Source organism: Pongo pygmaeus, chromosome 13 (genome assembly GCF_028885625.2).
Source record: "Pongo pygmaeus isolate AG05252 chromosome 13, NHGRI_mPonPyg2-v2.0_pri, whole genome shotgun sequence".
Taxonomy (NCBI): Eukaryota; Metazoa; Chordata; class Mammalia; order Primates; family Hominidae; genus Pongo; species Pongo pygmaeus.
This window is the reverse complement of record NC_072386.2, coordinates 128,005,658-128,020,755: the sequence shown is the minus strand read 5'-3', so window position 1 is coordinate 128,020,755 and position 15,098 is coordinate 128,005,658. Positions and strand designations below refer to the sequence as shown.

The 15,098-nt window shown below is 61.9% G+C and overlaps 3 protein-coding genes across 11 annotated transcripts; 1 reads left to right on the top strand and 2 right to left on the bottom strand.

The window, feature by feature from the left end:
• Positions 1-1,768: 1,768 nt before the first annotated feature.
• STPG3 (sperm-tail PG-rich repeat containing 3) lies at positions 1,769-7,305 on the bottom strand. 3 transcript variants are annotated; one of them, XM_054502449.2, is made up of 12 exons: positions 7,071-7,305; positions 6,719-6,888; positions 5,927-6,077; positions 5,681-5,733; positions 5,322-5,517; positions 4,114-4,321; positions 3,730-3,919; positions 3,339-3,496; positions 3,099-3,233; positions 2,709-2,797; positions 2,291-2,594; positions 1,769-2,141 (listed from the first exon to the last, which is right to left on the bottom strand). In XM_054502449.2, exons 7-12 carry the CDS (start codon positions 3,834-3,836, stop codon positions 2,008-2,010), a joined length of 927 nt encoding a protein of 308 aa, XP_054358424.1. In that variant the 5' UTR covers positions 3,837-3,919; positions 4,114-4,321; positions 5,322-5,517; positions 5,681-5,733; positions 5,927-6,077; positions 6,719-6,888; positions 7,071-7,305; the 3' UTR covers positions 1,769-2,007. The 3 variants fall into 3 exon arrangements, with proteins under 3 accessions (XP_054358424.1, XP_054358425.1, XP_054358426.1); XM_054502450.2 differs by having other exon boundaries at positions 1,775-2,141; positions 7,238-7,303; XM_054502451.2 differs by lacking the exon at positions 5,681-5,733 and having other exon boundaries at positions 1,775-2,141; positions 7,238-7,304.
• CIMIP2A (ciliary microtubule inner protein 2A) lies at positions 6,988-12,498 on the top strand. Of its 7 annotated transcripts, none has more exons than XM_054502447.2 (7): positions 6,988-7,455; positions 9,260-9,474; positions 9,556-9,806; positions 9,894-10,020; positions 10,373-10,467; positions 10,811-10,928; positions 11,415-12,498. In XM_054502447.2, the coding sequence occupies exons 1-7, from the start codon at positions 7,400-7,402 to the stop codon at positions 11,501-11,503; spliced, it is 951 nt and encodes a 316-aa protein (XP_054358422.1). In that variant the 5' UTR covers positions 6,988-7,399; the 3' UTR covers positions 11,504-12,498. The 7 variants fall into 7 exon arrangements, 4 of the variants coding, with proteins under 4 accessions (XP_054358422.1, XP_054358423.1, XP_054358420.1 ...); XM_054502448.2 differs by having other exon boundaries at positions 11,359-11,764; XR_008504675.1 differs by having other exon boundaries at positions 9,260-9,806; positions 10,396-10,467; positions 11,415-11,439.
• On the bottom strand, positions 11,496-14,806 carry TUBB4B (tubulin beta 4B class IVb). The gene is made up of 4 exons (XM_054502444.1): positions 13,792-14,806; positions 13,381-13,489; positions 13,189-13,299; positions 11,496-12,707 (listed from the first exon to the last, which is right to left on the bottom strand). Exons 1-4 carry the CDS (start codon positions 13,846-13,848, stop codon positions 11,647-11,649), a joined length of 1,338 nt encoding a protein of 445 aa, XP_054358419.1. The 5' UTR covers positions 13,849-14,806; the 3' UTR covers positions 11,496-11,646.
• Between the last annotated feature and the right edge of the window lie 292 nt (positions 14,807-15,098).

The following is a 15,098-nucleotide window of genomic DNA, read 5'->3' as shown; positions in this document are numbered from 1 at the left end:
TTCCTGGGAGCAGTGCCCTCACCCGGCGCCAGAGGCCCCGCCCAGCCAGCCCAGCGCGCATGCGCCCACCCGGTCCCGCCCGCGCCCGGGATTTCTGGCAGAAGAGGGCGGGTGAGAGCGTGGGGGGCGGATGCTGGGTCCGTCTGCTCCGGGAACAGACGTCATCTCAGCCGAGTGAATTTGGTGTACATAAGCGTGGAAAACGCTCTTGCAGATCTCGCGGCAGCCACGCGCCGCTGGGACGTTTTGCCGGGGGTTGAGCTCCCCGCCCCTCTGCCCCGCAGGGGCCGGACACAGGCGCAGACTCCCTCCTGAGCGTGGCTTCCTCCGCGTGAAACGGGCACGAAGCCCACCCCAGCGCTGTCGCCAAGGCTGAGATCTGAGCGCCTTCAGGGGGCCGGGGCCTGGCGGAGACCCGGCCCGCAGCGGGAGCGCGAGCGACGGCCGCCCTCCCCGGCACCGGGAGGCTGTGGCGTCCACCGAGCTCCGCGGAGCCGTGAAGGAGAGTCCAGGTTCCACAGTGTCCCTTCTTATCCCAGCCGGGTGGGCTCCCCGGTCCTCCCCGCCTCTCCAGTCCGCCGCTCTCCCGCAGGCTGTGCCGCGCCGAGCCCCCTACACACACTCTCTCTCTTTTCGGTCTCCGCTGCTGAGATTTTCTCTAGAAATTTCTTTCCCGCTGCCCAGCAAACTCTTGCTCTTCCTTGAAGGTTTCTTCCTCCGCCACCTCCTCCAGGAAGCCCTCCCTCCTCAGCCCAGCTGGAGGAGATCGCTCCATCTTTCCTGCCGCTCCCACTCCTAGCTTTGGGTCTCACCAGGGGTGCCTGGTGGTGCAGGCCGTGAGCAGAGCTCCTGTTCCCACAAGCGGGGCCGAGCTCCCAAGGCCAGGGCTACCACAGCTCTCTTGCCGCTGGCCAAGTTGGTCAGCCCAAGAGCGAAGGTTCCGGTGCCTTGATCCAACCCCCAGCTGGTTCGGTGGCAGAGGAGGACAAGGGGCACAGCACACACACAATCCTAAGCCTGGGATTCCTCTCTGCGAAAGGGGATGGTACTGACGCCACAGGAGCAGCTGCCCAGAGCCTTTTTGAAGGGGTTGAGCTCTGGGCCTGGTCTGGGTCCTGGGTCTGGGGAGGACCTGGGGAGGTATGGGTGACGGCACCGCAGGTAAGGCTCCTGCAAGGTGGCAGCCTTGGGGCCCGACCCTGGGTAGGAGGGCAGGCCAGTGATGTCAAGGGAGGCCCCAGCCAGGCGAAGATGCAGGCAGGGGCAGTGCAGGGGCCCAGCAGGTGAAGGCCCTGGGAGTCGAGTCTGCAGGGCCCTGGGCCAGAGTTTTAAGGGCACAGGTGACTAAGCCCAGCCAGGTCTTCAGCTCAAGACCTAGGAGAAGTGGGGCTGGGCCCTGATGAGCAGATCCCTGGGCCCTTCCTGAGGTCTGGCCAGGCCAACCCCACCTGGAGGTGGCGGCTCAGGGCATTTGATGCCTCCTTCCAAGTTCCCTGGCTCGGCAAGCGGCTGACCCTCAGGTGGACAGCAGCTGGACCAGGCCCCTGAGTGACACGGCTGGGTGAGGGTGTCCCACAGAGCCCACCTCCCATCTCGCTCCAGGCTAGCGCTCAGGGTCAGTCACAGGCTGCCACCCTAGAGAAGAGAGCACCCTTCAGGGGCAGCTGAATGGAGACCCCTCAACAGGGAAAGCCGGAAATGACCCAGCGGCAGCCATATCTCTAGGACCGCCCCTGGGTGAAGGACAGACAACTGCACACCACAGAGCTCGGGAGAACCAACAGCGTCTCTGTATAGCAGGGAGATGGGCAGATGGGGGATCCAGGCTGGGCCAGCCTTGTCCACAGCCCATAGGAGGGTTGACCAGCCAGAAGGGTGCATCAGGGGTGCCCAGAGGGTCAGAAGACCAGGCTGGGGCCCCGAGTCCCAGGGGAGGCCTGGGAAAGCCCCGGGGGAGGCCATGGTTCCACTCGGTGGCCGGGCCAAGCAGGCTGTGCCCAGCTGGCTCTAGAGCGTGCAGAAGGGGCCTGTGTCGTGGCGCTTGGGTCTGCGCACACCCTGGATGACCACGCCAGGCGCCGAGGGGAAGCGTGAGTTGTAGCAGTCCTCCACGTGGTAGTCGGCTGGGCCAGGGGTTCGGGCTGCCGAAAGAGAAGGCTGGGAGCCCCACCCAGGTGGCAGCCCCAACTCGAACCCGGCTTGCAGTTCCCACCCCCGGCCCCTGAACCCTTGTCCTCACGTTGTCCACCCATGCCCCAGCCCTAGCCCTCTTCTCTCCAGGCCTCCTTACAGGCGCTGAGCCAGGAGGTGAACGCAGGGGAGCGGCTCATTGAGAAGGCCGGCGAGCGGGGGCTCTGCAGGTGGCTCCCAGGAAGGATATTGTAGGTGTTGGGGCCAGGGCGTCTCTTGCCAGGTGCTTGCAAAGAAGCCTGAAGCAGGGACTGGGGCTGCACCCTGAGGCCCAGCCCCCTAGCCCCAGGCAGCCCTAGGGGTGTGTGGCCCTCAGGTGTCTTGGAAGCGGAGTGGCGGCCTCTGAAGCTGAAGGCAGGGAAGGCGGGCCGGCTGAGCAGCTGGTAGTGGGCTGGCGAGGGCCACTGCGAGGGGGCAGGAGACAGGGGCTGCAGGGCAGGGCGCTCCCTACAGACCCTCAGCCAGCCCCCCTTTGGCCCCACTGGAACCCCCAGCCCCCTTCCTGCCCAGCCCCCAACCTTTCGCTCTCGGTCGAAGTCAGCTTTCTGCGTGAAGGGGCTTTCGCTCTGGAACCACAAAGTCTGCCATGCCCTGCGGCCACCGCCCTCTGTAGTTGGAGGATGGAGAGAGAGAAGGCTGGGAGCCCCACCCAGGTGACAGTCCCCACTCGAACCTGTCTCCCAGTTCCCACCCCCGGCCCCTGAACCCTTGTCTTCACAACATCCACCCATGCCCCAGCCCTAGCCCTTCTCTCTCCAGGCCTCCTTACAAGTGCTGAGCCTGGAGGTGAACGCAGGGGAGGGTGGAGGGGCCCTCAGGCCGTGGGGGTTTCAGCACAGAGGCAGAGGCCCCCATTCCCAGAGTGAGGGACAGGCCCAGTGGTTGGGCCTCAGGGAGGGGACACACACCTCGGCCCTGGTGCTTGCAGCCGATGCTGTAGTGGGGGTGTGGGGAGGACTCTCGTACGGACGGGCTCGGCACCTGGTACCTGGTGGGGCTGGGGACTTCCAGGTCAGCTGTGATCGGGGGGCGTCGCTCCAGCACTGGCCACAGGAAGCAAGCTCTGGGCCTGGGCTCCTTTCAGCAGGCCTCTCCCACAGCCCCCCAAAGACCAGCTTGGGGGTGGGGTGGCCAGGACCCTCACTCACACAGCTCCCTCAGGGTCTGGGTGTAGGTGGGCAGGGACTCCTGAGGGGTGCCCGTCTGTAACCTGAGGCCAGCTGGGACTTCCTTCATCTTTGGGGGCCGTGTCTCATCCCAGGCCATCCCTGGCTCCAGGCCCAACAACAGCACAGATGCCTTGGGTCTACAAGGAGACCAGCAGCCACTGTCTCAGCCCCCGGCCGCTCCCAGCCGCCTGCCCCACAGCCTGTTCCCAACACTGTCCCTCAGTCCCCCAGCCGCCTGCCCCACAGCCTGTTCCCAACACCGTCCTTCAGTCCCCCAGCCGCCTGCCCAGCAACCTGCCCCCCACACTGTCCCTCAGCCCCCTGGCCACTCCCAGCCGGCCTGCCCCTTCTCCCCCCCTCTGCCAATTACTGGGTGGGCTCTGGTTGTGTCTGCCTCAGGTGGCCATGGGTCCAGTGTTTGCCTCCATTGATGTAAAAATTTGCCAGGAATTTCACCGCCTTCTGGTCAAAATTCATCCTCAGAGTCTCCTGGCTGTCTTCCCCGAGGGCGCCACGGAGCTCTGTGACCTCACTGGTAGGCCCCTCTGTTGCTGGGACTCCTGAGGAAGACACATTGTCTGGCCCTGGAGGGGCTGCCTCGGGGCCGCGCCCCCACCCCTGGTGGGCCCCTCCCCCACTAACTAGATGATCACCAGGTCTGCCTGGGCCGGGACCCCCAGCCTGCCCAGGTGACTCCTGGCCCAGCCCTCTCCCTTCCCCCCTGACTTTTCCACCCTTCTCCCCTCTCCTGCACCCTGGGGTCTCCTGGAAGTCTGGGGTCCACTCTAGCAGGTCTGGGAGGACTGAGGCCTCAGCAGAGGGGGTGGAGCAAACAGGACCCATGGGCATCCACCAAGCCCTAGGAGATGCCCAGCTGTGTCCGGCCAGCCAGGATCCCCTGGGGGTAGGAGGGAGGGGTCCAGGAAGGCTCCCTGGAGGAAGAGGAGGAGCCGCCACCCCATCTGGATTTCCACTTAAGGGAAAAGCAAAGCCACATCAGATGGGTCTGACACCAGAGGCAGGTCGGGCCCTGGAGCCCAGCCAGGGCTGTGATGTGAGGGCCTGCCTCTTATCTGGGGGCACAGAGGCTAGAAGGTGTCACAGATGGCCGGGCTGTGTGAGCAAGAGCCTGTGTGGGCACCAGGGCCCTCACTGTGTAGTCTGTGGAGCTGACCACCGGCTGGTCCCAGCCCTGACCTTGGCCCAGAATCCACCAGGGCAGGGCCTGTGAACAGGGCCAACTTGGAGCCCTCCTCCGCCCTCTCTGGATGCCTCCCCTTCAGCACTGGGCCCGCCAGGCAGACAGATGGACACATGCTTGAGGAAACACAGGTTTTATCTGGGCGAGGGGTTCACGCCCTGTGCTCCGGGGCCCCTGCCCAGGTCGTGCTGGGTTCAGAGTTGACTGGCTGCCAGTGGAACAGAGTGTACTTTGCTAATGAAGTCCTTGTCATTGGACAGATAGGCCCCTCCAGGTCCTCCCTGCCCTGTAAAAAATGTTGCCGCTGTGAATGGTGCTGCTGGACATCCATCCTCTCCTTGAGAAGGTGTGTGGGGGAAATGCTCTCTCAGTGTCCGGCTCTGCACCCACACCACCGCAGCCGTCACAGCCCACAGCCGTCACAGGAGGCCTCTGCCCAAATGTTGGGGCGGGGGGGTTGTTCCCCACACACCAAGCTGGGTGTCCTCTAATTCATTTCCTTCACCATCTACCTGGAGATGGTGTCAGATCCCACAGAGTGAGAGCTCCATCCCAAGATGGCCTCCAGACACAGACGGGAGCGGGGCCTCCAGACACACACCAGTCGAAAGCCTGAGCCCCTGGAACTTCTGACCAACCGGCTTCAATTTGGGGTTCTTATGACACCCTCTTTGGGTTAATTTGCTGGAGCCATTCATAGAACTCAGGGAAGTTATGATGTTTACTGGTTTATTGTAAAGGTTATTGATTGCAAAGGATACCAATGAAGAAGTGTAGAGAGAGGCACGGGGAGGGGCTGGCGCTTCTTGTCCTCGCTGGTTGCCGCCCTCTGGGAACCTCCAGGTGTTCCCCTGTCCAGAAGCTCCCTGAGCCTCAGTCCTCTTGGTATTTTACGGAAGCTTCCTGATGTCAGCATTCCTGCCTCCAGGGCTTGGGTGGGACCTCTCCTGGAAGGGTCTTAAGACCCACAATCAGAAAGGCGAGAATGTTATCGTCCTTGCCTTGGGGCAGGCGAAAGGAGGGCAGGAGGTCAAAGTCCCCCGCCCGCACCCCGCAAGCCTCACACACCCAACATTCTAACAAAAGGCCCTACCAAGGGCTATGGGAATATGGGAATTACCAGCCAGGAACGGTGGAGGAAAACCAGCGTCTACCAGAATGCCAGACAGCTTCCTAGGAGTGGAAGCAATGGTCCGAGTTTGCAGTGTCTTGTATGGACGTGGTCCATACCAAATTGGTTTCCAGAAGGCGCCACCCAAATTAGAGGCCCTTTTCACTGTGACCCTGCCAGCAGTAAGCCTCAGAAACTGCTCTCAACACACAGCATGTATGTGATTATGGTCCGGCTTTATGCCCATATACTCACGGACTGTGGTCTTTCTTTCTTAACAAGTTCATATTGGCCGGGCACAGTGGCTCACGCCTGTAATCCCAGCACCCTGGGAGGCCGAGGTGGGCGGATCACGAGGTCAGGAGTTCGAGACCATCCTGGCTAACATGGTGAAACCCCGTCTCTACTAAAAACACACACAAAAAAAACAAAACATATGTCTGCATTTTCCATGGAGGTGTTGTTTATATCTTTGTTTTGTGAGAGCTTTTTATGCTGATACCAGATTTGTTCATAACACTTGTTGCAAACTTTTTTCCAGTTTTTTAGTTTGCCTTTTAGTTGTTTTTTTGTTTGTTTGGGAGAAATGGTCTAGTTCTGTCGCCCAGGCTGAAGTGCAGCAGTGCGATCTCAGCTCACTACAGCCTCAACCTCCTAGGCTACGGACATCCTCCCACCTCAGCCTCCCAAGTAATTGGGATCACAGGCACATTCACCATGCCTGGCTAATTTTTCTTTCTGTTTTGTAGAGGTGGGGTTTCCCCATGTTGCCCAGCTGGCTTGAACTCCTAGGCTCAAGCAATCTGCCCACCTCATCCTGCCTCGGCCTCCCAAAGCACCGCAATTATAGGCGTGGGCCACAGTGCCTAGCCTTTCTTCTTTCTTTTTTTTTTTTTTTTTTTTTTTGAGACGGAGTCTCACTCTGTGGCCCAGGCTGGAGTGCAGTGGTGTGATCTCAGCTCATTGCAATCTCCACCTCCTGGGTTCACGCCATTCTCCTGCCTCAGCCTCCCGAGTAGCTGGGACTACAGGCGCCCGCCACCGCACCTGGCTAATTTTTGTATTTTTAGTAGAGACAGGATTTGACTATGTCAGTCAGGCTGGTCTCGAACTCCTGACATGATCTGTCCGCCTCGGCCTCCCAAAGTGCTGGGATTACAGGCGTAAGCCACCATGCCTGGCCGCCTTCCTTCATTCTTATGGTTAGGAAGTCCTTCCTGTACAAAAAAAGAACAAAATTCAGGATTTGTTTAAAATGTAAACGCCCTGCCCCACACGAGGGGCTGGAGGGAGAGTTCGCACAGCCCTGCAGGCCGGGAAGCCCCTGACTTAAGCCAAGGCTCTGCAGCTGCAAGGCCTCCTGCCAGAGGAGGGGGCCTGGGAACTCCCTTAGCCTCACCCTGAGACTGGGGCTGGTGGCCTCCTGGGGGCAGCAAGAACCCAGGCCCTTTCTGGAGGGACAGTCCTGTTTTCTGAGCTCTGAAGTTAATGGGACTTCCTCCCGGGCCACCTGCCTCACCGCAACTCCTCCCCTGCCTGGCACCTGTCTGGGCCTCAGTGTCTCACCTGTGCAATGTGGGCCCTCACAGGGTTAGCAAGGTGGCCTGGCCCAGGAGGTGCTCACAATGGTGGCCCCTCACAATGGTTGCCCGGTGACAGGACTCCCCTCAGGGAAGGGAGCTGGATGCCGGGAGGGACTGGAGCCAGCAAGGCCAGAGTGAAAGCAGAATGACAACTACTCAGAAACACGATCTCTTCCCGCCAGAGCCTCACTATGTCCCTGGGTGAGAGCCGGGAGCTCTGGAGGTGGCTGGGGCCAGGGCTGCAGGAGAGGAGAATGGCTGGGGCCTGAGGCATGGAGGCCAGCTGTGAGGGGCCCAGAGCTGGACCCCAGGAAACTGAGGGGCACACCATGGGGCACTGCAGTCTGTGGGCTGGGGAGCCCTGGGACAGGGGAAGCTCAGGGACGGGGCTGCCAGGGGCCCAGGCCTCACCCTCCTCGCTGGTGTGCAGCTGCGAACTCGACACCAGGTGTCCAGCACGTCTGTCGAGCAGAAACTGGGTCAGCCAGCAGCTGGCAGAGACCGGCTACTAAGTGCCCGACGCCCACTCCAGAGAGGACTCCACACTTCATTTTATTTTATTTATTTATTTTTTGAGACAGAGTTTCGCTCTTATTACCCAGGCTGGAATGCAATGGTGCAATCTTGGCTCACCGCAACTTCTGCCTCCCGGGTTCAAGCGATTCTCCTGTCTCAGCTTCCTGAGTAGCCGGGATTACAGGCACCTGCCACCACACCTGGCTAATTTTGTATTTTTAGTAGGGACGGGGTTTCTTTATGTTGGTCAGGCTGGTCTCGAACTCCTGACCTCAAGTGATCTGCCCACCTCGGCCTCCCAAAGTGCTGGGATGACAGGCTTGAGCCACCACGCCCGGCCAGGACTCCACACTTTAAAGACAAGGCGAGCAAACGCCAGGCTGCCTCACTAGATATCCCCCCAAACAAAAAATAAAAGTAACCCCTCTACGGAACGTGTGTGTGTGCACCTACATACACATACGCTACATGCAAAGGGGAAAGGCCGGGAAGAAACCACACCTGCCTCTGAACAGCTACGTCTGGGGAAGGGGCAGGTGAAGCCGAGGCTGGAAGTTGCTCGGCTTTTTTTTTTTCTTTTGAGACGTAGTCTCGCTCTGTCGCCCAGGCTGGAGTGCAGCGGTGCAATCTCGGCTCACTGCAAGCTCTGCCTCCCGGGTTCACGCCGTTCTCCTGCCTCAGCCTCCCGAGTAGCTGGGACTACAGGGCCCACCACCAATGCCTGGATAACTTTTTGCATTTTTACTAGAGACAGGGTTTCACCGTGTTGGCCAGGCTGGTCTTGATCTCCTGATCTCGTGATCCGCCCGCCTCGGCCTCCCAAAGTGCTGGGATGACAGGCGTAAGCCACCGCGCCCGGCCCTTTGGCAGTTTTTAAAACGAAGGTAGTTCTCACTCCTTGAAAGATCACAAAGACCCTGAGGCGCTGAACCGCCTGTGACCACCTGCACCACGTCCCTCGAGGCTGAATGAGGGCCCGGAAAAGCCCAGCCCTCCACCTGCCTCCTAGTCCTCGTCCCGTGCAGGAGGCTACTGGCCTCCTGGGGTGGCACAGGTGCAGGCCAAGCCCACCCAACACCCTCCTGGTGGGCCCTGCGTGTGTCCAAGGGGCCGTCCCTCGCCTATGTCCTGGCCCACACGTCCTGTGCCTATACTTGCTTTGCCAGGGCAGAGCACCCCTGACTTGCTGGCAGTTGGAATGAGGGGTGGGAGGGGGTTGGAGGGGCTGGTACAAGGCAGGCGGCCATCTGCTGTGGTGCTGAGGTGTTCCCAGCACGTGGTGTGTGCCGCCCGTTCAGGCTGAGAGAGCCCCGGAAGGCAAGTGCCACTGCAGCCCCATTTACAGGTGAGCAAAAGGCAGGCGAGCTGCCACAGGCCAAGCTGCTGCTAGGTGGCCAGCAGGCTGGACCCACATCTGGCTTGAAGGGGCCCTGCCCAGTGCTGGGGCTGCCCTTGAGACCTGCCCTGCCTTCTTCTCTTCCCTCCACAGCTATGCCGGCTTCTTTCCACAGCTGCGCTACCAGGTGGGGAACACCTATGGGCGTACCACGGGGCAGCTGCTCACAGACCCCAGTGTGCAGAAGAGCCCCTGCTCTGTGCTGTCCCCCATGTCCAAGCCCAAGTTCATTGAGGACTTCAGCCAGTCCAAGCCCCCGAGGGTTCCCTGCCGAGACCTGACGGAGCCCTACATCCCCCACTACACCAGTGAGCCGCCAGTGCCCGGCCCCGCACCCGCCTGTGTCCGCCTGCCTGTCCCGGCACTCACAGGCTGCCTTGTTGGTACAGGTCTGAAGCCCTATAAGAACTTTGAGATCCTGGGCCAGCTCCCACCCCTGGAGGTGGACGCCCAGGAGCCACCAGGGGTAGAGAACATACCCAGACAGATTCTGCTGCCTGCAGGCTTCACGCCCAACCCCCCACACCCTCCGTGCCCGCCAGGCAGGAAGGGAGACTCCAGAGACTTGGGACACCCAGTATACGGGGAAGAGGCCTGGAAGAGCGCCACTCCTGTCTGCGAGGCCTCCAGGCAGCACCAGGTAGCCAGGGATGCGCCAGCGCCAAACCCATTCCGCTCAGCCCCAGGTGGGAGCCACACCGTGACCTCCGCTCGCTCCCCACTCCAGCTGTACCACTACCGGAGGGACGAGTACCCACCCCCCGTCCGCCAGCAGGAGACGCTAGATGTGGGCAGGTTCCAGCAGCTGCCGCAGCTGGACCACCCTAACCTGATCCAACGCAAGGCCATCTCAGGTGGGTGTGGGCTTGGGCTGGGCAGGACAAGGACGCCCCTCCCCACAAGGTTCTTGCAGTGTGAGAGCTCCTGAGGAGGCTGCCACAGGGAACCACTTTTCCTGCTCTAGAACGGGCTAGCGGCCTGGGGAGACCTCCTCTGCCTCCCAGCTGCTTCCAGGAGCCCAGCTTTTCCCAAGATGAGGCGGTGCCCTGCCTGCCTGTTCCCATTTGGCCACATCAGGCATCACTGATGTTCAGGGAAGGAAAGGGAGCCTTGCCTGGCTTCCCTGACACGTCTGAGGGCAGGTGGGTGTGCCCAGGGGAAGGCCAAGGGGGCCTGGGGTAGCCCGCACATCTGCCCCACCCCTAGGCTATGCTGGCTTCATTCCCCAGTTCACCTGGGTAATGGGGGTGAATTACCGAGACGGCGTCACGCAAGCCATGGACGAATTCGACAAGAACCAGGTAGGAGAGCGCCATCCAGGGCCTGCTCCCAGCTCACACACACACTTCCTCTCCTGCCTGGCAGCTTCCCTGGAGGGTGCCTTGAAGGCCAGGTTCCCTAAGAAGCCCGAGGAGGGGGCTCTCTCCTGTCCCCGGAGGTGCCGCCCCAACCCCTCTCTCCTGAGTCTTGCTTGGATCCCTGCACTCAAGTTTTGGAGTCGGGGGTAGGGGGATGCAGAAGGCTGGGAGCATTAGCAGCTTTCCCACGGAGTGCAGGCCCTCCAGCCAGGCCCCCACTGGGACAACTTGACTATCTGGTTGCCTGCCGGGGAGGCAGCTTGTCAGCACCTTCCTGTCTCCCCAGTTCCTGTTTAGAAACCCCCACTGTGACCTGGGCGAGAAGCTGCCTGGAACACACTGGCCCAGCAACCACATCTACAGCAGCCAAGGCCTGATCCCCTTCTACATGGGGTTCATCCCCTGTGAGTACAGAGTGAGCAGGGTCACACGGACACACCCTGGCCAATGTGGGGAGGGACGGCTCTACCTGCCCACCCTTCATCGCTGGTTCAGGACCACCTGTCTGACCACGACCAGGGTCCCACCTTGACACACCCTGGCCGATGTGGGGAGGGACGGCTCTACCTGCCCACCCTTCGTCGCTGGTTCGGGACCACCTGTCTGACCGCGACCAGGGTCCCACCTTGGTTGCGGTAGGATTGTCTGCCATCCTCCCTGCCCCTTTTGGAAGAGGGGGTCACTGGACCCACCTAAGTCCCAGACACAGGCCAACGAGCCCCAAGGTTGGGTACCCGGAATAGGACAGGCCTGCCTTCAGGAAGCAGGTTCCCCACCAAGCAGATCCCCAGGGCCCAGGGCAGCCCCACACTTCTCTGAAGCCTGGGTGTTCAGCCCATGCTGGTCCCAGGCACACAAGCCCAGCTCAGCTGCAGCCTGGCTCCCCGCAGCCATGCAGGACAACTACGCACTGACATTCGGCAACAGCACCCGGAGGGCCTACTGGAAGGAATGGGCAAAGCGAAACCACACACTATGAAAATGCTTTAATGGTGGTGTCTGTACAGCATGGATGTGGACAGGGAAAACAGCAAGTGCACACAGCGGGACAGGCCACGGGACAGGCTGGGAGTGAATAAAGAGTTCACACTGCTTCCCTGCTTTCCCCAGTGACTGAAGGCTCTAGGCCACCTCCTCCTCAGCCTCCTCCTCGAACTCGCCCTCCTCCTCGGCTGTGGCATCCTGGTACTGCTGGTACTCGGACACCAGGTCATTCATGTTGCTCTCGGCTTCAGTGAACTCCATCTCGTCCATGCCCTCGCCCGTATACCAGTGCAGGAAGGCCTTGCGCCGGAACATGGCCGTGAACTGCTCGGAGATGCGCTTGAACAGCTCCTGGATGGCCGTGCTGTTGCCGATGAAGGTGGCAGACATTTTTAGCCCCCGAGGCGGGATGTCACAGACAGCTGTTTTCACATTGTTGGGGATCCACTCAACAAAATAGCTGCTGTTTTTGTTTTGGACATTAAGCATTTGCTCATCCACCTCCTTCATGGACATGCGGCCCCTGAACACGGCGGCAACCGTCAGGTAGCGGCCATGGCGGGGGTCGCAGGCCGCCATCATGTTTTTAGCATCAAACATCTGCTGGGTGAGCTCAGGTACGGTCAGCGCCCGGTACTGCTGGCTGCCCCGGCTGGTCAGTGGGGCAAAGCCGGGCATGAAGAAGTGCAGGCGGGGGAATGGGACCATGTTCACAGCCAGCTTCCGCAGGTCAGCATTGAGCTGGCCTGGGAAGCGCAGGCAGGTGGTGACCCCACTCATGGTAGCAGACACCAGGTGGTTCAGGTCACCATAGGTGGGTGTGGTCAGCTTTAGGGTTCTGAAGCAAATGTCGTAGAGAGCTTCATTATCAATGCAGTAGGTCTCATCTGTGTTTTCTACGAGCTGATGGACTGAGAGGGTGGCGTTGTAGGGCTCCACCACTGTGTCTGACACCTTGGGCGAAGGCACCACACTGAACGTGTTCATGATCCTGTCTGGGTACTCCTCCCGGATCTTGCTGATGAGAAGGGTACCCATCCCAGACCCAGTCCCCCCACCCAGGGAGTGGGTCAGCTGGAAACCCTGCAGGCAGTCACAGCTCTCAGCCTCCTTCCTCACAACATCCAGCACCGAGTCCACCAGCTCCGCGCCTTCTGTGTAGTGCCCCTTGGCCCAGTTGTTCCCAGCACCACTCTGACCTGTGAGAGAACACAGCTAATCATTTGTCAGCCAGATAGACGGCACTACTGGTCACCACCATGCAAAAAGAACCGAGTGACATGGTGTGAGCTGACCACAAAATTCACCCTGCAGATAGAGCAAACGCACCCTTAAAGCCAAAAGACGGAAGCCGGCTCTGCTACGAATTAAGTCAGGGGCCAAACCTGACAGCTTAACAACAAACCCCTCCCCGGGGGGGGGGGGCCACTGCCAATTCCCAAGGACAGAGGAGCAGCCACTGCCCCAGCTCAGCTCCCTGCAGGGAGATTACGTGTGTGGCGGCTCCTCGCCTCGGCAGACAGCTGGACCTTGCTCCCAAAGCCGATTTAGAAGAGGGGATTGAGTGGCTCAGAGGAGAGGAGAGTGTCCAGGGGCCCCGGCTGCGCAGTTCCCACGGCGGTGCCCTTGGAGCAGCCCCTTGACCTTTGAGTCGCCGCCCAGCCCCCAGCCGCGGCTCACCGAAAACGAAGTTGTCCGGCCGGAAGATCTGCCCGAAGGGCCCCGAGCGCACGGAGTCCATGGTGCCGGGCTCCAGATCCACGAGCACGGCGCGGGGCACGTACTTGCCGCCTGCGGGGACGGGAGGGCGTCAGCCAAGGCAGGGGCCGCGGGGTCCCCGGAGGGCGGTCGGGGAAGGGGCCGGGGCCTCACCGGTGGCCTCGTTGTAGTACACGTTGATGCGCTCCAGCTGCAGATCGCTGTCCCCGTGGTAGGTGCCCGTGGGGTCGATGCCGTGCTCATCGCTGATCACCTCCCAAAACTACAAGGGACGCGGGCGGGCCCGGGCGGGCCGGGGCTGAGTCACCGCGGCCGGTGCGCAGGGAGGCAGCCCCGCCCCGGACGGGCGCGGCAGCCCGGCCCTCCCCGCCCCTCCCCCGCCCCGCGCGCCCTGGTCGCTGGGTTCCTGGGGGCTTCGGTCGCCCGGCTCGGCCCAGTCCCCACGGAGAGAGCCCGGCAGCCGCAATGCGGGGGCGCCGCCCGGCCGCTGCTGCCGCCATCTTCCCCGGCCGCCCGCCCGCCCCGCCCGGCAGGCCCGCTGGCCCCAGCGCTCCGGCAACTTACCTTGGCGCCGATTTGGTTGCCACACTGCCCGGCCTGCAGGTGCACGATTTCCCTCATGATGGCGGCGGCGGCGTGGAATCAGGCGGAAGTAGACAAACAGCAGCAAAGGAGCGGGCGCGCAGAGTGCTACAACCGACGCTCCGCCAACGCTTATGTACCCTCTGTGCCCGCCTCCGCCAGTCTCGCATTGGACTGCCAGAACGAGGCTGGCAAGCTCCCTCGTTTGATTGGCCTTGTCCCCGTCAATCAAGCCGCCTAAGGTCCGCCTTTTTCAACCAGTTTGGTCTTTAGTGGTCAGCCGCAGCCTCCTATCTCCCTATCACAATCCCCCCCCCGGCGCTGCAGTGCTCCGTCCATTGGGTGTTTCAAATGATTGATTTGCCGTCTCATTGGCTGGCTGCCGGGAGCACGCCGCCAGGCTGGCGCTATTGGCTGCGCTGGGTCAGCGTCCTGGTAACCGCCGCAGTGCCGCGGGAGGCGCGCGGACTGGGTGGGGCGCAGGCGCGGGTGCGGGCTTCCGGTCGGGCGGCGGGTAGCTGCGCGGCGGGCGCCGGGGGAGGGCGGGCCCGACGGGCCTCGGGCAAGCGCAGTGTTGGCTCTGAGCCCGGGGCCTTTCGGGAGCCGGGAAGGGCAGGCCCGGAGGCGGCCCCGCGTCCAGAGTTGCGCCCTCTCTGGCCTTGCGCCGGGACACGGCATCTGCGCGCTGGGCGGGTTCTGGAGCGGGGTCCGCACGGAGCGAGCCCGGGGCCTCCAGGGCGAGGAGGCTGCGATGCCTTAAAGGCAGGAAGATACACGGGCTCAGGGGCTGCGGCGGTGGAGGGGAGCTCTCCACAGACCCGCAGAGGCCACGGAGTTTCCTGCTCCCGGGTCCCGCACGCCCACTGCCCTCGCGGTCGCGTGAGGGGAGCACGTGGGGGACGCCGCGCCCCGAGGGCCGGGGCGGAGGGCAGGAGAGGGGAGCGGAGGGGCGAGGCCTCCCCCGCAGCTGCGCGCCCTGCCCTGTTGTGGAGACGGCGCTGGCTCTGCGCCGGTCGCCTTGGTGCCTCGGCCCCGTGAGTGCGCGAGCTCCGTGGAGACCAGGACAGCGCCCAGACCTCCCTCGGCGGGTGGGCCCCGACCTCCGGGCTCCAGGGCCGATATTCCAACCGCAGGTCAGCGCGCTGGGGCTGAGACATACTTCTGTTAATGCTTTTCCTAATTTATGACTTGATTTTTACTTGGGTGGGAAAATAAACTTATAAAGAAAATGAATTACATGTGGTTGCGCCTGTTTAAAAACAAACGCGCTGTATATTTGCAGTATTTTT

Bases quoted from the DNA above. Each gene is read 5' to 3' on its own strand.
- STPG3 (XM_054502449.2), bottom strand. From the start codon at position 3,836: ATGAATTTTGACCAGAAGGCGGTGAAATTCCTGGCAAATTTTTACATC. The intron at 3,234-3,338 runs GTGAGTGAGGGT...TCCTGTGGCCAG, and splicing joins CCAGACCCTGAGGGAGCTGT to TGCTGGAGCGACGCCCCCCG. The intron at 2,798-3,098 runs GTGTGTGTCCCC...CTCCAACTACAG, and splicing joins CTGCAAGCACCAGGGCCGAG to AGGGCGGTGGCCGCAGGGCA.
- CIMIP2A (XM_054502445.2), top strand. From the start codon at position 7,400: ATGACAACTACTCAGAAACACGATCTCTTCCCGCCAGAGCCTCACTAT. The intron at 9,807-9,893 runs GTAGCCAGGGAT...TCCCCACTCCAG, and splicing joins AGGCCTCCAGGCAGCACCAG to CTGTACCACTACCGGAGGGA. The intron at 10,929-11,414 runs GTGAGTACAGAG...GGCTCCCCGCAG, and splicing joins CTACATGGGGTTCATCCCCT to CCATGCAGGACAACTACGCA.
- TUBB4B (XM_054502444.1), bottom strand. From the start codon at position 13,848: ATGAGGGAAATCGTGCACCTGCAGGCCGGGCAGTGTGGCAACCAAATC. The intron at 13,490-13,791 runs GTAAGTTGCCGG...CGTCCCTTGTAG, and splicing joins GCAACCAAATCGGCGCCAAG to TTTTGGGAGGTGATCAGCGA. The intron at 12,708-13,188 runs GTGAGCCGCGGC...GTTCTCTCACAG, and splicing joins GCCGGACAACTTCGTTTTCG to GTCAGAGTGGTGCTGGGAAC.